This window comes from Mustela nigripes, chromosome X (genome assembly GCF_022355385.1).
Source record: "Mustela nigripes isolate SB6536 chromosome X, MUSNIG.SB6536, whole genome shotgun sequence".
NCBI classification, from domain to species: Eukaryota; Metazoa; Chordata; class Mammalia; order Carnivora; family Mustelidae; genus Mustela; species Mustela nigripes.
This window is the reverse complement of record NC_081575.1, coordinates 46,571,912-46,594,649: the sequence shown is the minus strand read 5'-3', so window position 1 is coordinate 46,594,649 and position 22,738 is coordinate 46,571,912. Positions and strand designations below refer to the sequence as shown.

At 39.6% G+C, this 22,738-nt stretch overlaps 1 protein-coding gene across 2 annotated transcripts in view; it reads right to left on the bottom strand.

Annotated features, from left to right (window-relative positions):
• Positions 1-1,429: 1,429 nt before the first annotated feature.
• PCDH19 (protocadherin 19) overlaps positions 1,430-22,738 on the bottom strand; it is a 130,037-nt gene continuing 108,728 nt past the window's right edge. For both annotated transcript variants that reach the window (XM_059385009.1, XM_059385010.1), the window contains exon 5: positions 1,430-7,220. In XM_059385009.1, the coding sequence (XP_059240992.1) occupies positions 6,631-7,220 (590 nt within the window). In that variant the 3' untranslated portion in view covers positions 1,430-6,630. The remainder of the gene's footprint in view (positions 7,221-22,738) is intronic.

The following is a 22,738-nucleotide window of genomic DNA, read 5'->3' as shown; positions in this document are numbered from 1 at the left end:
GCCCTTCATCATGTGACAACTGATTTCTTTTTCTTGCTTATTCCCTGAAGGATATTATTTTAAGGAGGAATTTCCATTCCTTTTTGGGGCCAAAAAAAAAAAAAAAAAGGTAAATAGAACAGGGTAAGAGATACTTCTTTTCCTTGCACTTTTGGTGTGGGCTAACAAATAAGCACTCATAATGGCTTCCTATGACTTCATGGCCTCCAAGCTAGTGACCCATCAGCCTCCTTCCAATACATCTTTATGAACATCTGTGAGTCTGTGTGAACATCTGTATTTACATCTGCATATGTGATTTCATTTGTCCCAGCAGGTCTGTGCTCGCATTCTGATAAAACCTGTTAAACTGCAGCGTCAAGAATCTGGCTATTGTGGGGCGCCTGGGTGGCTCAGTGGGTTAAGGCCTCTGCCTTCAGCTTGGGTCATGATCCCAGGGTTCTGGGATCGAACCCTGTATCGGGCTCTCTGCTCGGCGGGGAGCCTGCTTCCTCCTCTCTCTCTCTGCCTGCCTCTCTGCCTACTTGTGATTTCTGTCTGTCAAATAAATGAATAAAATCTTAAAAAAAAAAGAATCTGGCTATTGCTATGGCTTTAGGGCTCATTCTGGGGGATGAGAAGCACATTCAATTTAATACAGGTGGGTAGAGGTAACAGGAAGCTGGAGATCCAGGGCAAGAGTGGATTTCCTTGAGATCATTTTTTTAATAGTCCAGAGAGACTAGGTCGTGCTGAAGCAAGTTGGTCTTTAACCACTAAAGGCACTCTTTGGAACTGTTCTGTCATGCCCCCTTTTTACTCTACTGGGATTTTTTCCCCTGCCAGTTGCAGCCAGAATGAATACTTACAGTCCAAGTGCTAAGTCCCAGAGAACAACAGTTTGGATAAAGAAAGATTATCTGGATTTATACTGCAGCCTCGTTATGTGCAAAGTCAGAGCCTGTTGCTTCATGTTCAAACCCGAAGGCATCAAAAGGGCAGCCAGGTCATCTTTGTTTCAAACTCTCTTTTCTCCTGCTGTCAGCTTCTACTACTTCTCACCTTTTTTAAATTAATTCTTCAAAGAAGTCCCACTGTGAAGTTGGCCTGAAATGGTTATTCTTAAGGAATAGTTTTAGTGCTCTTGTTTAAAGTACCACCCAGAAAATTCTTTACCATTCTAGATATGAATGGGTCTCTCTCCTCAGAAAATGGTATTAACTGGGATGGGAAGGAGGGGAGGCACTCAGGAAATGACTGGAGACTAGTCAAAGGAAGAATCCCCTCAGTTGGAGAGTTGGCAACAGTGTGAAGTGGAAAAGGGAAGAGGAACCCTCTGGGCCTGAACAGCAGTGACCCCGCCAAGGGCTGGTTACCTCCTTGGCCTAATAGTTACTCCATCCTGGAGCCAGCCAATGCTCTCTAAGACACATTTCACCCAACACTCAACAATTTTTCCATAATAGCCTTTAATACTAAAATGCATTAAATTTTTGAAGCAGAGAAAACACATTTAAGGGGGAAACAGAGAACCACCAGATAAAAGGAAACAATGTGGCAGATAACACCATTTAAAACATAACTGTAATAATTTAATAAAGCTGCTTTATCATTTTCATAAAATAGACAGTGGTGATTCTTTTTTGTCTTTTTTTCTTTTTACAATGATTCAATCACTGTGAAAATGTACATAACATACAGATCAGCATATACAACGATTTCATCTTCATATAATCAGCAACAGAGACTGCTTAATGAGACATACTGCACTTGCATCCCTCTAAATTTCCACCCTGGTTTGACAGGTAAACAGTAATAGTGTCATCAGGCTCATTCCCCTCACTAGAGGAGCGAAGGCATAAGCCTTTTGCAACCAATACCTTAGCATTCAAATAGCACAAGGAGGTATTTGTTGCTGAATATCTAGCTTGAGCTAGTCTGGATCTTGGTCATTAAAGTTTGTATCCTAGCCTTTCTCAGCTGAACGCCATCCAGTGCCAGTAAAAATCTACTTAACCAGTGTTGTAATGGAGTTAGCTGGTTTGTTTGCTAAGGTTGACAGCAACTTTCAGTTAGTAACAAGGTCATCTTTAATTGCCAACACAGCTGGAGCAACAATCAGCATCATCAGTTTTCCCTAATGACCTACAGTGCTTTCCAATCAAGATCAGGTTTTCGTGGGTTGTTCTTTACCAAGAGCGCTTTGCAATATACATTTCAGACAAGGTGGTTGATTTTCTTTGTTTTACAAAAGCAATATGAGTTCTATGTGAAATTAACTCACTTTTGCACAAGTGACCCACAGGCCAATTCCAGCCTCACAAGAAAACAAAGAGAGCTGCAACAACTTCATTAAGACAATGTGTTTTGCTCTGGAATATTTCATTATCAATATAAAGCCACCCAGTCCCAGCCCCACCCCCAACACATCCCCTTTGAATATTACTTGGTTACATACTTAAACTAAAGAACAACATCTCAATACACTTCAGCGTCAGCAGATACAATTTGACTCATGAAATGACATCCTTAAATGTAATTTTACTGAGAAGGCAAACACTAGGACTGTATACAATGGACTTCTTAAGCTCATGTATGCCAGGTTTTGAAAGTCAATTAGGGTCTTATTACCCTGGGTAAAGAGCCAAGTGGACCAGACTTGTCAGGATGCTTTGGGGGAACATTCAACATCAAAATGATCCCCATAGACTAAATTTGGAATTCCAACTAGAACTCCTATTATGTACAATAATAATCCTTTTCCCACCCTGGATGCCCAATTGAGCTATCCCCTAAACCCCCTGCCTCTCCCCAAACTGCCCTTTGTCCTTGCTGCCTCAAGTGGACCACTTTTCTCTTGCTTGTTAATGATACAAAAGAACAATATGAAAAGTTCAATTGAATTCCCATCATACAGTCAGTTGTATACTGAAGGAACACTATCAGGATGATACACTGGGTGTTGCTAATTTTCATAGTTCTACATTGTATACCCCTTAACAGTTTTGATTCATGATCAGCGGATCACCATGTCAACAAATGAGCTTAAATGGGCAGCTTACATGCAATTAGCTCTATTAGGCAGGTTTACTCTGGAGCAGTGATACTCAAAGTGGGGTCCCTGGATCATCAGCAGGAGCATCACCTTGGAATTTTTAACCAGGCAAAGACCCAGGATCTACCCCAGGCCCACTGAAACTCAAATTGTGGGGTCCATCAACCTGTGTTTTAACAAGCCCTCAACCTTTAGAGGCCATCTGATCCATATGAATTACTAGGCCTCACGCCAGCACTTTTGCTTCAGTTGGTCTGGGTGAGAGCAGAGAATTATCAATTCTGAGAAGTTCCCGCGTGATGTGGTTGCTGCTGATTCAAAGACTATACTTCAAGAACAACTGCCTTTTAAGAACTGCAGGATCCCTTGGCCTATTACCTATTTGGACAATGAGGTGGACCACAATTTACTCTACTGGCTTTAAGAGGATCAAAGAGAGTTTCATTCTGAACAGGGCCAAAGATCAGTCAATAGAATAGAAAAAAAAAGAGATTCCACACAGCGTGGCTCTCTTCTTCTTCCTATTCTTTGTATATAGCATATTCCCGTATTTGGAAAAAAGCAATCAATGCAAACTAAAGCCTTTATATTGCATGAAGAAGTTTACTTGTCCAAGGATGTGCCCAATGCAGCTGTTGAGAAAAGCAAGTCATGCCTCAACACCAACTCCTTCCCAAAAGGGCCATCAGAATAGATGGAATAGAACTCCCTAGAATTTAGGAACTGAAACTGCCCCCTTACATTGAAATGTGTAACATGTTTAGAGAGGGGGGAAAAGGAAGAATATTTGGTTCTCTGACATTATGTGGCTTTTCATCTTGAAAAGAAGAAGGGAAAAAGATGAGCCAAAAGGAAATCTAGGATCCTTGCACAGAATTCCTGCTTGCAGCATATTTTGTCTATAAAACTAGCTTACAAGGCCCTCCTAGGACGCACTTGTGCTTCTGGGAGTGTGTATACATCAGACAGTTGTAGAAAGAGGGAAAAAAAGATACTTTCCTTAGAGGGGAATTCTCTGAACATGCTCAATAAAGGGTTTAGGAGCCCCCCCCCAAAAAATCTCTGACTTCCCACTGAGAAAAAAAGTATTTTGATAAAAAAGGGGGGGGGCGATTGTTCTGTAGCTTGAAACTGAGTTCTGAAAAAAATGGGGGAAAATATCAAAATCAATACCACTGCTACTCTAACCATTTTCAACCTGGCTGGTAAGAGACATGGCAGCCAGTGCCCTCTCTGGCTCAACAGCTATATAGTATTTAACATTCCCACTTGCCACAATCTTCTCAGCTCCCTCATTCTCTCTGAGCATAGTAGGAAATACACCTGTACAAAAACTGTCAAATCTAACTCGAAAGTAACCTTGGTATGGTAGCTAACAACACAGTATCAGGATGGATCAGGTGAAGAACAGTCTAAATTCTATAGGCACCCATCATAACTTATAGGAAAAAAATAATTTTAATGTGTTTATCAAATAGTCACTTGAAAACACAAATATATACCTAATTCAAAATCTGCTAAAATGAAATGAATCAGAGAGGGAAAAAAGTATATGAGAGCTAATGAAATGAGCTTTATGGTAATTAATCTCTAATTATATCAGTCTCAAGGGGTATTTTCAGCCACACCAGTATTTTGCATGAGGTAGTATTCAGCACAGAATAAGAAAGAAGGATGAATTTATAGTTTCATTATGGGTTCTTTTTCAGAAATATTCTCTCCTACCTAACCCCATCCCTACTGCCTTACCTACCAGCCTCCCTCAAAACCCTCCCTCCCATAAAGGAAAATATTCCTAGTAATGTATAAAGCCAAGAACTCAGACAAAAGTACCGAAAACATTTAAAAGATCTCACTTATTCAACTAAACTTAAGAAAATAAATCCTTTTTTTTTTTTTTTTTTTTTTTTTTTTTGCATTTTCATGGTCTTACCTCTAAGCCTTTTTTCTGGGTACTCTTGAATTTCAAAAAATGAAACAAATGAGAACAGAACCACACTTGTTGCTCTAGAAACAACTTCTTTAAGACTAAGGCAGAGCAAATGTGACATATCTGTTTAGTTTTAAATAATGAACTCTAAGGCTGCAAGAATACTATGTTGGCTACTAAATATTAATAAACACTAAATGGGGGAGTTGGAGAAATGTTAAACAAAAAAAGAATGTGAGTAACAAACTTGTTAGTAATAAAAGGTGTATTCTTAGCCTACAGCAAAGAGTTAGCTAAATCTAAAGGATTTTCAATAGTTTCCTGTTCACATTTTTAATTTTAAAAAGAAGTATTAGTCATAAAAAGATGAGTTCAAGTGTCCAAGTGTCTCCATTTAGAAGGCACAATAATTGGATTAGTGATGCTATTACTGGTCACCTATCTTTTTCTAAATGTACACTTTGTACTCTTACTCTATTCCTATTTATTATCCAACAATACAGAGCAACATGGAGTTCTCAATTCCAGCCCCCAACATGCTTTGCAGTCTAATTCAAATTGTGGCTGGGAAACACTGAATCAGGAAGTGTGTGTCGGAAAAGATGCTAATTTAGATCTCAAAATAGATTCAGTCTTTTTGAGTTTTAGATGATTGGAGACAGGGAATTTCTAAGCCTGGAAACTGATAACTTCAGGAGCAACTTTCCCATTCAGGGCCTGAAAATTTTAAAGAATGATGCCATAAAACTTTCAGCACAGTAGTTCTGACAACTGCAAAATGAACAGCAGGATATCCAAAAATGACTTTCTGTAATGATCTATCACTGATAAGGGCAAAAGACTGAAAGGCAGGAGAAATATTCTGCAAGGTGGTGAGTAACCAGTACATGGGTATCCTCCATGAGTGAGTATCTTCCAAGTTTTCAATCTATATGTGTGGTGTCGCTCATTCACTGGCCATCTCAGTTTTTTGCACTTTGTTTTTGTCTATAGTTTATTTTTTTAAGAAAAAAAAACCAACTTCTAAAAGCCTTTTCCTATCACCACACACATAGCAATTTGCAATATCAAATACAACAATAGCACAGCAGGCAAAAGGGTTCTTAAAGCAGGGGTGTCCACAGCAAAGTAGTGGCATTGGAAAGTACTCAAGCTTCAGAAACAACCTTTTGGGGGCTCAATTTCACATCACTGAATCAATGAATAGTACACAATAAATGGCCATTAACTTGTCTACACTATAAAACAGTGGCAAGCTTATTAAAGGTGTCCAGAGCTTTCTCTTTTTTTGTTTTTGTTGTTGTTTTTAAATGTAATCCTCCACAGACAATGGTAATTTATATTATAATTTTGACATAGAAAAATATATAAATTCAAACACTTCATACATAATACTTTTCACAACTGAATTTGTCTCTGTTTCCCCAACATCAAGGCCCCATGAACAACCCAAGCCAAAGCTAATTTGCTTCAACTGAACACCCCTGCTGCCTGTTGAAACGAGAGGGATTGTCACAGAATAACAGTCACTTATAAACAATATATTGAGGGAAAGCTCTGAAATAACAACCACTCAAGAACCAACCATTGGTGAGCAATCAAAACAATCAGCTCCTGCTTCCTCGATAACCAGCATGGTTTCTCCCTCTTCTTCCCCGAGACTGCTTTAGAGAACGATATCCTTCAGACGCTTCACACCAGGAGACCCTTTGTCAGGACCTTCCTTCAGAGTGGGGTTGACCTCATACATGACTTTCTCGTTGTCAGCTCCACGGGGTTCAGCTTCAGAGGGACGAGATGGGCCATTGTTGATATACTGCTCCAGATCATGGGCCGGGGGTGCCAGGGCAACGGTGTAAGACGCCGAGGGCTTGGTGGGCAGAGGGCTCTTGAGGTGCAGGGGGGAGGTGACAGGGCTAATAGCTTCACAGCCATTGCCCGCCTCCCGGATAGCACCGCTGACCTTGGGGCTGCAGATGGTCACATCGACAGTTCTCCTGCCTTTCAAGGCAGGCCTCTCCTCAGCCGGGGGGTCATTGACATCTTTTCCAAAGGTTGCAAAAGTCCGCTTGGTGGGGCCGCAGTCGTCATAAGCCTCAATATCAGCAGCAGTAGCTTCAATGGACAGTGCAATGACATTCCTCATGTGCTCAGGGGACTTGGAGCGGGTGGGCATGGGATTCCGGGGCATCCAGCACCTGTCAGAGTGGCCAAGAATCCGACATTCTTCCCTGCAATGAAATCCTTCATTCTGATCTGTTTGGAGAAAATAAAATGTCGATTACATCAGCTTTTCCCAGGAATCATTGTTACTCCCCAGTGTTCTGGTTTCTTAGGTACCCATGGGCCCTTTTGGGAAATGGCACTTTTAGATAGTCCTTTATTGCCTTTTGGGACAGGTGTAAAGAATTGGATTTTTAAAAGGCCGTAGATCTCGCCCTGTTTACTCCTTTCTTTTATTATTATTTTTGTTGTTCTCACTGCTGACAAAACTAAAAACCTAAAGGGAAACACATTATGATGAAAAAAATGTATTTTTAAAAAGATTAATCCTGAGTGTCAAGGTGCTGAGAGTCAGCATTTTTATCAACAACTCCTGCTAAAAGTCAGCTGCATTTGAAACTGGTTCCAGCAGAAGAGGGAGTAGAGGCAGAGCGGAAATTCAACAGTCAATGTATCTGAGAAGTCTTGGCCATACTTTTGAGCAACAGCCCTGCCAACCGTGTTTCCACCCTACTTGTCAGTGATACGACATGCTTAATTTTAGATTGGTATTGCGCTTTCTTTGAAAACCCAATCACTTCACTTCTTTTTGGCCATCAGTTCCACCAGCCAATCTTCTCACTAAGTTATTTACATGACTTGATTTCCCATTAGAAGGCATATACTGAGATCTTTTCCTTCCATCTGACCCATAAGTTTTGATTGACCCTATGCACACCTCACTCATAAGCTGAGCATCATTTAATTATACTCAACCAGCCATCCCTCCTTATTTTCCTTATCTGTAGTTTTGTTAGGGTCATATTTATTTTTTTTAAGATTTTGTTTACTTATTTTGACAGAGAGAGATCACAAGTAAGCAGAGAGGCAAGCAGAGAGAGGGGGAAGCAGGCTCCCCGCTGAGCAGAGAGCCCGAAGCGGGACTCAATCCCAGAACCCTGGGATCATGACCTGAGCCGAAGACAGAGGCTTAACCCACTGAGCCACCCAGGTGCCCCATTAGGATCATATTTCTTAAAGAAATCTTTCATGGATTACTTTAACTCTATTTTAGAAGATCTCAGCAGTTGAAATTCATAATTATTGCTGAGACTTTTTCCTCTTCTCAAATCAGGTTCATTTAGAGTTAAGGCTTTAATTTGACTCTTGGAGAGGCTTTGTACATGGTTTTCATCAAGGCATGGGCCCAGGGTTAATTTCTGCTTGTCCATTGGAAAATTGTTCATCTTCCAGATCCATTTTTATTTATATTACATTCTTGTGTGAGGATGACCTAATCCAAATTTTCATCACATTATATAGAGCATCAAAATATGAGCAGTTTAACATTTACAGAAAACCTTAGGGCAGGATCCAAGGAGGTGGGGAGACAAGAAAAGACTGGAAAAAAAAAAGCATGCCAAAAGACGTTGAAAATATATTCTGTGATTGCTTTTTTGCTGGGGGAAGAAGTCTGAAATTCAGGGTTTTGCCTGATAATAGTCTATATATAACATACCTTCCTTATATACTTGTATTTCTTTGTTTGCTTCTTATTTTTAAATAGTAAATGACATAGCAAAGAGGCAATGTTCTGCCTCATCTATCAGAAGTTATTTTGGTAAAGGGGCACATATGAGGGGAGGCTCAAGAAACAATGGTTGAATTGGATGTATACCTCACCAGTTGGAGAAAAGGCATTGGAAACCACTAGATGTCAAGGCCTAATCCTGGCTGAGTCCAGATTTCAACACAACTCTGGGAACGGCCTTTGACATAGTTTAAACACTGAAAAGCCAATCAAAGTTAAGACCCTTTCAGTGTACTGGGACACAACTTGCCAATTGATCTTTAAGATGGCCATATTATGCTCCTTTTCAGTGGTGGAGAATAAAACACCCAGAATTTTGTAGATATGAAGCCAAATAACAAATAAGCATTTTCACCAGAAAGATAAGTGCCTTCTACATAGATAGGGCAATGCTTCTGTGAATTCCAGCATAGTTCCACATTAGGGTTGCATGACCACCTCTACAAAAAAAAAGAGTTGTCAAAGCCTTTTCTCTGCCTCTTCCCAGCAAACTCTCTCAGAGCTGCCCTCTGATACCTATCATCATTCCAAATGTGTATGTCCAGGACACAGAAAATATGAAAGTAAGGAAAACATGCTGGAATGTACTTAGGAAACATTTGTTTTGTATAGAGTCCAGCGTCAGTGGGAGAGTACAGATGATCCACCCACAATCAGTTTCATCCAAATCCACTGTTTTCCCAGGAAGCACCCAAGATCCCTCCAGTAGGACAGAATTCACATGTTCAGGGTTTCCAAAAAAGATGTTTTGTTCTTTCTTCTCCATCTCCTCTGAAGTCCATATCATAACTTTCCAAGAAATAGCTCTAAAGAATTAGTGTATTTGTTCTGAGGTAAAGATTAAGGAGGTGTAAATTGGGAAATAGTTTAATAACTAACTTCTATTTCTACAAATATGAGTAAGAGGGTCCTGGAAGCCAGCAAAAAGAAAAAAAAAATGTCCAGAAGACTATGAGATCCCTCTCCTTTTGTTCCTAATTTATAGCACCAAGTCATGAAGGACTTAGTCTCTGAACCTTGGAACCATGGACATTTGACCAGCTATTAAGAGGAAATCCCAGCTGACCTTCAGACTGATATTATTGGTCACTTAGTCACACACCTAAAGTAGAACTGTGGGGAATTATAATCTAGCAGAATCATCCCAATGAGCTCAATATATAGCTCTCATTTGAGTTTTTAGTATCAAGTAGCTGACCTTCCAATTTGGAGATGCAGGGTTTTTTTTTTTTTTTTAACATATTTCAGTAGGAGAATGCCATCCATGTGTTATACTGAATGCAAGTACAGTGCTCTTTCCCATATTAGACTGCTTCAAATGAACAGCATGGGAAGACCTGGATCCCCACCACACACAGAAGGAGAGGAGAGAATCCAGAGACAGACACCTGTAAGATCTTATGAATCTAGGCAGAACAGAGCAGAGAACTCAGTCTTAGAAGCTTCTCTGCAAAGACAGTACTCACTTTCAACTTACCCACTGCCTAAATGGATAAATTACCCCCCAAACCCAGGACGAGGAAAGGGTAAACTCACTCAGCATCCCCAGGACTGTGATCATAAGCCTACACATCAATATCACTAAACCTATTCCAGCCCTATATAGGATTAAAAAAATAAGTATTTTTTGGATTAAGTATGTGAACTTATATGTTCACTGCTCTTACCTCAATGCAGCCAAAGACTTGAATCTAAGAGACTCATTTCCTCACAGTGTTTCACGCCTGGCTTAGATCTGATATCTTTTATTTCTTTAAATCCTTACTAAGAGCAGTGACTTGCTGTTTATCATTTTTAGTATCAAACAACACTCGAAGACATTGGTGTCAGTTCAATGTGATGAGTATTGGGTGTTATATGCAACTAATAAATTATTGAACACTACATCTGAAAATAATGATGTACTCTGCTAATTGAATTTAAAACAAAAATCTAACCTGGCTTTAGTGTTTATAGCAATGTGAAATATGAAAGAGAACATGTTGAATATAGATAGGCAAGAAGAATGTCTTTCCAGCCAAAGGTAAACTACATTCACAAATGTATTGCAGGTATATTACTTTTTCAAAAGCCAAAACTTCAGTTTAGTAAGGAAATTGCATATTAAAAGTGAGAAAGTCACAATACAAAGCCCCTTAAGAATAGCAATGAAGTCAGACCAGATGTGAAAAAGCAAATAAAATACTTCTGGAATAGCATAGGACTGGTAGAGGTTATGTGCCTGCCATCATGTAGTGCTGGGGCTAGGGATGGAAGTATGAGAGTAGAGAGGAACCATTTTGTATCATAAAAAATAGTTGTCAAAAAAATTAACTGTCAAGATGTAGGCTTCAGCTAAAACAGAGGTCAGCTAATAATTCACTAATTCCCTGCTAAGATTCCTCTTATGTGTCTATTTATGACTCTATACCTTGTTACATCTTGATCAGAGCCTACAAAAAGCAAAATGTAAACCTCTAAAATCCACATATAGTTGTGGAAATTCAAACACATTGTCAGGTACAGATAAATGAAGGCAGATGTCTTTAATTCAAATGTATAAATAATTAGGGGTGAATAATGAGTTTGCAAATTGGTCTTTCCTGATTCTGAACTTGTCCCTAAGGTTTACAAAAATAAATAGGTAAAACACATAAGTTCGGAAAAGGAACACACAAATCTCAAAGCCATTCTTTTGATCAGGTTTAGACCAAAATTCAAAATACAGAGAAAAAAATACATACTATCACTTCAATCTAGGTGGTAATATGTAGTTGGTCACAATATGTCCTTAGTGACCTTGGTGACAGAAACCTAGAACCTCTGGAAAAAAAAATTATATCTTAGGGGTGCCTGTGTGGCTCATTTGGTTAGGCGTTTGCCTTTGGCCCAGGGATCTGGGATCAAGCCCTGCATCAGGCTCTCTGTTCAGCAGGAGTCTGCCTCTCCCTCTGTGATCTCTCTTGCTTTTGTTCTCTCCCAAATATATAAACAAAATCTTAAAAAAATTTTTTTTTTATTTTGCCTCAAATAAAAGGCATAAGATACAACAATGATTAAGACATGATGGATAGGGAAGTAATTCAAATAGAAAAAGGAAAGAATATGTTATTTTGTGCAAATATTAGCAAATCTTTTTGCAGCAATTTCTACCCTCCTCATAAAACCACGATCTCTTCAGATGTAGGCAAACAATGTGCTTCCACACCAGAAGGAGCCTACACATGGTCCCAACCAAAGTAAAAGAAGAAAATGATGAAAATGCCATCTTAGGCTTTGCTAAAACTCTCTAAGTCCTGGTGGAATAGAAGAGCTAAGAAGCTCTGTTGGGTTTGTATAGATGTCCAGCCACAATGGATGTGTTCAATAATGCTGCAGGTCTTTATTGTGATTCAGAGTTTGGATGTATTTAACTCAAAGATATCAATGATCAGAGACAAAAAACTAGCATAGAAAAGTTCAAGGTAACAGTTAACAAGAGCTATGGGCTACCTCCTCAAAAGTGATCTGCAGTCAATGAGGCAGAAAGGGAAAGTTAAAGTGAGTTCCAGTTCCTAAGAGCTCAAGTAGTTAATTACTTCTAAGTAGCAGCAGTAACATAATCTATAAGCAAGTGATATGTAAATCAGGAAAGCTTCCTGGATTATACTCACATGCATCCACTTAGCTTAATCTACATCACCCCCTGAGCAAAATAATCTACAACAAAAGCAATTTTTGTAAGATATAATGGAGGGGATGGTAGCACCAATTATGAACAGGTTAAGTGTTGTCAAAATTTCTCATGTGTGCCTAATCAAGAAAACATAACTGCTAGGAAATATCCCCCCTTATATTTATATTATATAATACTCTTATATTAAATATACCTACCTCTTAATCATCTGAAGCACACATAATGAACTGCACCCAAATATCTATATCTATATTTAATATTTAGAAATAGAACCACTTATTGGTAGGGATTGGCAATGTGCCAGCTAAAACACTGGATTTCCTGGCCTCCCTTGTCAAAAGGCGTGGCCATTTAACTAAGATTGGACCAATGTTTTGAAGGCAGGATGTCAAGAAAACTTCTTAATAGGAGGAGGGGGGTGATGTAGCTGGAGAGATCCTTTTGTCCTTATTCCTTCCTGCTTTGTCCTGCCTGGAATGGAGACATGATGGCCGGATCTATAGTATCCATCTTACCACCATGAAGCAACCCTGAAGATGGAAGCCACATGCCTATGGATAGCAGAATAGAAAGGTGGAAGAGCTCTGGGATACCAAATATATTATAGACCCACCTCACTAGACCTGAACTTCTTTCATATAAGAGGAAAAATAAGCCTCTCTCTTGGTTAGGCCATCAATTCATTTTCTTTAGTGGGAGATGAGAGTCTTTATTACCAGCAGTTGAACACTATTTATAACTGATACATTATCCCTGAAGTCTCCGTTTAAATTTAACTTTCTCAAGGAATCCCTGATCCCTTAGAGAGACCACCACTTCCTTTTATAACACTCATTATAGTTATCTAATATTTATATTCAGTGTTAGCTTATAAACTCTAAATGAACGAAGATTATATTTATTTTGTTCCCTCCCATACCCTAAGAAGCTAGCATAGAGCTGGCACTCAGTAACAGTTTAATGCGATTGGATAAAAAAAGGTATATAAGTGATAGCAATAAAAAAAACTTTAGTCAGCACACCAGATACTGTGCCACTGATACAACTCCTAAAAGTGGAAATTACTATTCTATTTAGTAGAAACACCAAGAAAACCTACAAAGAAAACTGGATGGTTGTGTCACAAATAATAAAGTAAATGTAGCACTTAAGAAATATTAAAGTCAAGTGTCATCTTAGCCACTTCAGTGGTTTCCTAAATACTATATGCAGGTCTTAAAGAAACGTACCATGCTTTGATGTGCAGTTGAAAATATATTTGTCATGTGCTTCGGAATTTTCAATTTTAACAACAGTTAATAGGCCTGTACTCTAATAAGTTAACAATGCAATAAGCAGAAACAACTATTTTATTAAATGAATGTGTTATTCAAATATCAAGCATTGTTTTCTTGGCATCAAACACAACTGCTGCTAATTCCTATAAAATTGAAACTAAAAATGGGACCTTATAGTGAGCCTTTGAGACCAACTGCAGATGCTGACTCTTTCTGGCAAAACTAATTAAAATATGGATGGCAAAATTAATGCCCCAAATATTCCAGGAATTACCAAAAGAAATAATTATCCTGGAAAGAGTTCTTAAAAGCATTTTAAGGCCTGCAAAGTCAAGGGAAAGAACATCTGTAACTTAACAGGGCAAGGAGAGTAGCAATGGGCTCAGTGAAAGAGGAAAGAGGGGAAGGAAAGAAGGGATGAAGGAATGAAGACAGGGAAGGAGGAAAGAAGGAAGGAAGGAAGAAGGAAGGGAAGAGAGGAAGGGAGGAAGAGAGAGGAGCTGGAAATATTATCCAGGCTTTAAACATTCTGTCTTGGGTTTGATCTGATTGACATATTAAGGACTGGGCTTCTTTTGGGTGTTTAGAGAAACTAACAAAAGTTCAATAAGAGCTTAGGACTTTGCAAAATGACAACTTCCCAGAGTACTCCCAGGCTGTAATTCTGAAAGGAGTTTACACTCACTTCCTAAAGGATCCAAAGTTTTGGCAAGAAAAGTTGGGGTTCCATCTATAAAATATTCAAGGACACATCAGTGAAGGCTGAGATATTCCTAGAGATTCATGAACCAATGACACCAAGATAACCAGCAGTCGCTCTAGTGTAATAAGTAAATCACAAATTACACTACAATGCCTTGTCTCTTTCTCACCCCCTTCTTCTCTTTCTTTCAGAATTTTCTGACATTTTGGTTCCTCCCTAATACTTCCTTTTTCTTCTTCTGTTCCCTAGCATCCGACTTGTTAGCAGCCCTTCTCACAGCATTATGGTCTGACAGACAACAGGTAGAAGGAGTAAGATGCCAGAACCGTGATGATACTCAGAACACCTATGTAGTATTATTTGATGGATGCCAAAGGAGAGCTATCCAAAAGCCAGCCCTTGTAACAGAGAGAGAAATTCCCACATTTTTCATTCAGCCAGGTACAAGCATTAAAGGGTCTCTGTTAAAATAAGAGAATCCATTACAAAACTGAGATCATTAGACTTTCTTTGGTGATACAGCAAAAATATGTGTGAAGGGGACCCAGGTTAGGAGAGTTTTGTGGAATAATAAAGGCTACAAATGTCTAGAGGTAGAGATACCTAGGAAGGGCACAGAGGGGGATAGGGTGTAGGCACAAGTTTCCTGAGGCCGACAAAGAGATGTCAAAAACCAGCAGATAGGCAAAGAAAAAGGGCAGCCCCGATTAGCATAGCTTGGCATTTTCAGGATAGCTGACCCGTTAAACAGCAGGAATCTGTAAAGTTGAGTTTTAGCTTGGGGTAGAGAGGATGGTTGAAAAAAACTGATGGACCCCAATCTTGTTCTAGACCATTTGACAGACCAGCATCAATTATCAAGTACCACCTAACACTTGGCCTCTGTGATGCCAAATGGCACATAAGCCTCTCTCCTCATTCACAGTCTATGCACCTGAAATTCACTCACTCCCGGTACAACATGAAAATAGATTGAAAAGATGTCCCTTTCAGAATTCAAAGCAACTGAATTATCTCAATGGAATCTTCAGTGCTGAGCTGGTGTCACGATAATGTGACATGTACAGTCACATTAATTCCATTGAATTATCTTCAATGGAATTCAAAGCAACTGAATTATCTTCAATGGAATCTTCAGTGCTGAGCTGGTGTCACGATAATGTGACATGTACAGTCAATCATACAATCTAAGTTGTAGTTTGGGCAATCACAATAGTCCCTGGAGTTTTAATTTTTGTACTAGCACTCAATTCAATTCAACCCATAAATAAGAGATTTCAAGATGTATATAAGTATAAATAATTTGTACTGATGCATGGGGAGCAAGGAAATGAAGCAGAAGGCTGCCTGGAAAACTGAGACTAAGAAAGAAGAGGTGTTCACAGTGACTGAGACAAGCAGAAATTGACTAAACTGGAATGTTTGTATTTTGGCTTCTATAGTAAAGAAAATTATCTTACAAAGTGCTGGACTTCATCTGGGTGCTTAGAAACTATGAAAAGGCATGTTTACAAGTCAAATATGAGGTGTCACAGAAGGGCAATGAACTTGTCCCCCAAAGGAGGAACACAGAAATACTGAAACTCTGAGCAAAGTGGAACCATATTTTAAGGTTTCATTCTACAATGTCCACAGAATTAAATCCCTTAGCCTGTATCTGTCAGACACCTATAACACCTAGTCACTTCTGTGAAGAGTTCAAACCAGTTGTTTGATTTTGTGTAGATTAAAAACAGTCAAACCATTTCACACATTCTACAGGTAGTTTATGCTGCTGGCAAGACAGAACCTTCAGATGATCCTTACAGGTGGCGCTGAATTAAAGTCATTGCCAACTTGGTTTTACTCTTTCCTGGAAAATAAGGAAATTGCTAATACATCTTTAGTTTGAGAAAAAAGGCCACTTTTATGTTGGTCATGAGCTTCAGGGGATTAGACAGAATATGTAGTGAGGATGGCACAAATAAGACTAGTATAGAAAGCGAGAGAAACAGGGTATGTTAGCCAGGAGAGGAAAAAAAAAACTTTCCTTTTTTAATGAAAATTTAATGTTGGAGGGGGGAAAAAAAGTTGGTGTTCCTCTTAACAGGAACTGACGCTTCCTTCAGTCAAGTCCCAGGACATTCAGTTTTGTAAAACAGGCAATACCATACATAAGACAAAAAAAATGTTGCAGCAGAAATTTTTAAATTCTTTGAAGATTTTTGACTGCCAAAATGTTGTTATTAGTGGGTGGGGAAGCTAAGAAGCAACATTAGTAATTCTCCAATCATTTCTTTCACATTTGAAAAATAAAGTTCTCAGTAAACCAATCACTGTCTCTTGCAATGATTCAAAAGGATAGTCGGGGCGCCTTGGTGGCTCAGTGGGTTAAGCCTCTGCCTTCGGCTCAGGTCATGCTCTCAGGGTCCTTTGGATCGAGCCCTGCATCAGGCTCTCTGCTCATCAGGGAGCCTGCTTCCTCCTCTCTCTCTGCCTGCCTCTCTGCCTACTTCTGATCTCTGTCTGTCAAATAAACAAATAAAATCTTAAAAAAAAAAGGATAGTGTACATCATGACATCAGCTAGGTAGAAGTCACCAGAAATAGTCACTGGAAGCACACACAAGTATCAGAAAGATTAATATCTATTAACTACCTACGTTGGACTATTTGTTACCAACAAAAGCCTCATAGAAAAGTCTAGCATTATCTTGATGTTTCAGTGTAACTTCAGCAACCATCTGGAATACTGTAATTGCTATGACACCGCTTCTGGGTACAGCAAACAGCACAATCATTAAAAAAAATTTCATTTCAAATATCTTCCTGGAAGCTAATAAATTTTACAGCAGTTTCAATCCTTCCTCATTGCAACAAAGAAAAACTTAGTTTCAGAAAAATTAAAAGTAAATTGATTGCCTAGGGGGAATCTATTTGAATATCACTTTTATGTGTTAGAAATCTTTTCTTCTAGAACTTTAGAGGGAGGGAAGGAGGAAGTGGGGGAGGAAAGGAATGAATGAATCTTGGATAAGGGAATGAGACAGATGATTGAGATAGTGTGAAATGGAAAGAAGTCAGTATATGAGAAAGACAAGCTATAGCAACAGAGGGAGACTGAAAGACAAGAAAAACCATTAAATCCTTGTTTGCAAAACCAGGTAGAAAACAACTTAAAATAAAATGCAAATGTGTCATTGAGGTGCAGGCCTAACATTTGTGCTCAAATTTATGAATAATAACTATGAATAATGAATACCAAAATTGATGGGATCAGACACCACCTTCTATGTTTACTTGTCATTATCCATCTTTCATGGACAATGCTCAGTTTTATTATTTTGCTCTTTTCCTTAGAAATACTCATAATTATTCTTTTTCCAAGTGTCCATTTAATCATACTAGTAGAAAGCAAGTTCCATTTTTCAGGGTGCTGCCGCAAAAGCAATTAGACAAATTCAGAAGTGAAACCAGTTAATCTATTCTTTGAGGAAGTTTGATCATTTGAAGGCATCCTATGCTTGTCCTGCTGCTCTTATTAGGAAGAAAAAGTCCTTTACACCTTTAGCCCATAACAGTTAATGTTTAACCCCCTGGCCCTTAGCTTATCCAACTCTCCATTGAAAGAAAAAATCTTTGCTCCATCTGAAACATCAAAGAACTCTGGGAATCTCTTTGGGCCACAGCTGTGAGGGCTTTTTCTGAGGTGGCTCAAACTCTGAATTATAAGAGTAGCAGAAGGCTTTTTGGTTGAGATGACAGGGGTTAAGACACTCTGATACAGGTCTAGTAAAATCTATGCACATACTGACACATAGTGAGCCTAGATTAAAGCACAAAAACAGATCACACACACACATGTGCGCATGTACACACACACACACACACACACACACACACACATTCATACACATGCATGTGCACATACCACCACCAGTCCTCATCATCCTGAATACTCATTTCCATTCACAGGTTAAAACAATGGAGGATTATATGTCAATTATTTCTCAATAAAGTTGCAAAAAAATCCATGGAACAAATCAAAAGATTATTAAAACTAGTCTGGTAAAACTTAAATGCTCTGCCCTTTTAGTACAGATCATGTATCTTTACAGCCTTGGGATAATCTGTTTTTCCAGAACGTTACATCTCCTGAACTCCATTATATTGCATTTGCCCCTTGTCGGATAAAACGCCAATCTTTCATGACTGGGTCTGCAAAACATGTACCTAATGAAGGAATGTCATGCTGTGGTTAGAGAAGCCCTGAGAAATCTAGTTCTATGTTCAGAAAACAAGAAAGGACTGAGAGTAGAGAATTTAAAGCTTCATTCAAGCCTACATGATTTCTGTTTTCTGAGATTCCGATCTGGCAGTTACAGAGGGGAAGGGTGCAGACTCGTTTAATATAAGAAATTGGATTCTAGCATAGAAATATTCTAAGAGTAAACTGAACTTATTAATTAAAGAAAAAGACTTCTTTCGCCCTAGAGCTTTCTTATCCTCTCAATTCCACTCTGCAATCTTTTTATTTGCTTCTATCGGTTAGTGAACAGAAAATGATTTGGCTTGTTATTAAAACTGCAGATAAAATAATCATCTCTGGCAAAATGCAAACGGCGCCTAGCTGAAGAGCCAAGGATCATCATCTGCTCATGTATTAAGACATGGCACAACTCCTTTATTTATCCTAATGGTCTTGGATTGGAGGCAGGGGGTAGAAAAAAATTGGAAAGGAGAAAAGAGCAGGGCAGATGCAGAATTATATTTTAAATCTCCTGCTGACATTCAAAGAGCTCTCTCCTGTTATTAATCACACACACACACACACAACACAGAATTGCAATGCTGACAGCTTCCTGGATAAGATGCTTATAAAGGACAGTAACTAACAAACAAGGACACTGACAAATGATTTTATTCTCCTGGGGAATCTCTGTCCCCCTTCTTCCAGAGTTCATGCAAACTGAAAAGTTTATATGTTCAACGCCCTGTTATCCATTCCAATATGGGACGTCAGCAGTATTTCAACAAAGAAACCACTCATGAGTAATGATTTTACAGGAACAAGAGTGGGAAAATGAACTGTTTGAAATGAGTCTAATTCCTTGTGTGACGGCTAATAAAAAGAAACATCTGAACACAGTGCTTGAGAAGCATTTTTGTATTGTTCAACAGACTGAAAATAATAGTCTTTTTTCTGGTCTGCATTACCATAAATAACAGCCTTCCCTTCTGGTCATCTGTGTTTATAGAAGGAATAAAGATTGATACAAAAGTTCCCCTTTCTTCTGCACCACCCAAATAGACACAGATTGTCCAGATGATTTTTTTTTAGCATACATAAACCAACTTTTATTTTAAAAAACAAAACTAATCAGAGTATCTAAATGTTTCAGAAATTACTTGGGAATTGTGAGGAAGCCAGAGAATTTCCTAGGTAGTTCTCTGAAAGGTTGTTTGGAGTGTGAAAGGGGTCGCTTACAGCTTGCCTTTGTTTAAGGAAGCCCTTGAACTCTCTTTTTTTTTTAATAATTTTTTTTTATAAACATATATTTTTATCCCCAGGGGTACAGGTCTGTGAATCACCAGGTTTACACACTTCACAGCACTCACCAAAGCACATACCCTCCGCAATGTCCATAACCCCACCCCCCTTCTCCCAACCACCCTTGAACTCTCTTGAGAGGAAATCTTCCATCTGTTCAATTTACTTTCTCCTGACCACACCCTGAAGACTTTCCAGGGTTGGGGAAGAGCAAATTATTATGCACTAGATAGTGTAAGTGTAATCCACGAACTGTAGGTTGTCAGTTCCCCCAGTGCATTTAAGATGGAATTGCCTTTACAACATTTCAACATAGTCCCAGGCACTGCATAAAGGAAGGTTCCCCTGGAGTTCAATGGACCTTTTATTCCCACCTATAAATAAGAAGTGCTCTCATGAATTAATTCATATTCCTCTTTTCTCATCTCATTTCCCTTTTCTCCATTCCATAGGATTCAGCTTATTTCTGCCATGCCCAAAATAGCCTTGTCTTAACCATTCAGTTCAGACTCTCTTCCTCCACCTTTGTAGCCTTTCCTCGTCACATCAAATCTTTCTGCCTAGAAACTCACAACTCCAGGGAAGCTACAGGGAGGCAATCAGAAACAAGAGCAGCCACCAAGTCTGACAGAAAATCCACCAATATGGAAAACATCTGTTCTCTGGGACATTTCCTCCTTCCCACCAAGGAACCTTCAGAATAAGCCTAATAATTCGGGGTGGGGGGCTCCAAATATGAGAAACAGCTGTGTCTCCTTCTGGAATGTTCTCAGCAAGGTATTTTACCAGCACCCCTTACAAGAAAAACTTGGAGAGGAATATTAACTGTACAACTACAAACATAGTCTGCACACCCTATAATAAAGAGACCACATTTCCCTATTAGGAGGGTAAATTGTTAATTTTTGTTAGAAAATAAAAATTAAAAACTTGCAATTCCCTCAAATTCTAAAGAAGTTGCCATGAATTTTACGTCTGCCCCCAAAAAACCAATGGGGTATTCAGTAAACTACTGAAGGATTTGCTCACTGGAAATTCATAGTCTAATGTAACACTGTTCCTCTCCTGTTCTTCACGTTAATATCATTGGGCCATCAGCCAAAGCCTAGAGAAGTAAGCTTCATCTTGGTGAACTGGAATCTCTAGTGTCAGATACAGTCATAGTGACTAATGGGAACCAGAGCTTGCCAAAATCTATAGCCTCCCTGTCTGTTCCATCCATCAAATATGCTTAGAAGTCCCATGGCACAAGCCCAGCAGTCTACAGATCCCAATCAACTATCAATAGCTTAAGTGTAAGTGATTGTAGATGAAGTCAAAGCCAAATGTGTTCCCTTTTCAGTTGCAGGAATTCCAGTGCTATCATGTTTCCAGTGCTATCATGGCACCCACAGGGTTCATGCCTAACGAATTGGACAAGAAGCCAGGATCTAAGTGTTATAGGATGCTCTGCACATGTTACAGTTACAGCATTCAGCATAGCACTAATAGGCATCCTAGTCTTGAGTTCCAGGCATGTCACATGGACCATACTGAAAGGCCTACCTGCTCCCTGGTTAGATGTGATGGAAGACATAGGGGTTCCCATATGCCCTGCTGCTAGTATAGAGGCCCCTTTATGTCTCTTCAGATTCCCACAACTTCAGATTCCCAGAACAAAGAAATGTATGTGTTTATATCATGGCCTAGAACTCTATAGCAAGTGTCTTGCTTCCCTGACATCCCAATATTGCACTGAAAGGTAATTTATTAAATTTTCCTCCCCATCCTATTCTTGAACACTTCCCATATGACCCAAACTCAGTACTCTACCACACCAGCTTTTCTTCCCAAAACAGAGGCTTTCTATTCTGCAAAAGGATATTGTGTCACAGAGACACTGCTTTAAAAAGGAGTTGCTCAGGGAGGAGTCAAGATGGTGGAGAAGTAGCAGGCTGAGACTACTTCAGCTAGCAGGAGAACAGCTAGATAGCTTAACTAAAGATTGCAAACACCTGCAAATCCATCGGCAGATCGAAGAGAAGAACAGCAATTCTGGAAACAGAAAAACAACCGCTTTCTGAAAGGTAGGACTGGTGGAGAAGTGAATCCAAAGCGACGAGAAGATAGACCCTGGGGGGAGGGGCCAGCTCCCGGCAAGCAGCAGAGCAACGGAGCACAAAATCGGGACTTTTAAAAGTCTGTTCCGCCAAGGGACATCACTCCAGAGGCTAAACCGGGGCAAAGCCCACATACAGTCAGCGTGGCCTCAGGTCCCGCAGGGTCACAGAAGGATCGGGGGTGTCTGAGTGTCGCAGAGCTTGAGAGTATTGGAACAGGAAAGCCAGCTACAGAGACAGAGAGGACAGTAAACTCAAAGCTCAGTGTTACCTTGAACTGGTCGCAGGATCGGTGAGCTGGGAGCACGGCCGGAGGTCAGGCAGACGGGAGTAACTGGGCGCTGTTCTCTGAGGGCTCACTGAGGAGTGGGGCCCCGGGCTCTCGGCTCCTCCGGGACAGAGACCAGGAGGCCGCAATTTGTATTCCCGTCCTCCGAAACTCTACAGAAAGCGGTCAGGGAACAAAAGCTCCTGAAAGCAAACCTGAGCAGATTACTCAGCCCAGACCCTGGTAAGGGCGGTGCAATTCTGCCTGGGGCAAAGATGCTTGAGAATCATTACACCAGGCCCCTCCCCCAGAAGATCAACAAGAAACACAGCCAAGACCAAGTTCACCTACCAAGGACTGCAGTTTCAATACCAAGGAGAGCAGCAGAATTCCAGAGGAAGAGAAAGCAAAGCACGGAACTCATGGCTTTCTCCCTGTGATTTTTTTAGT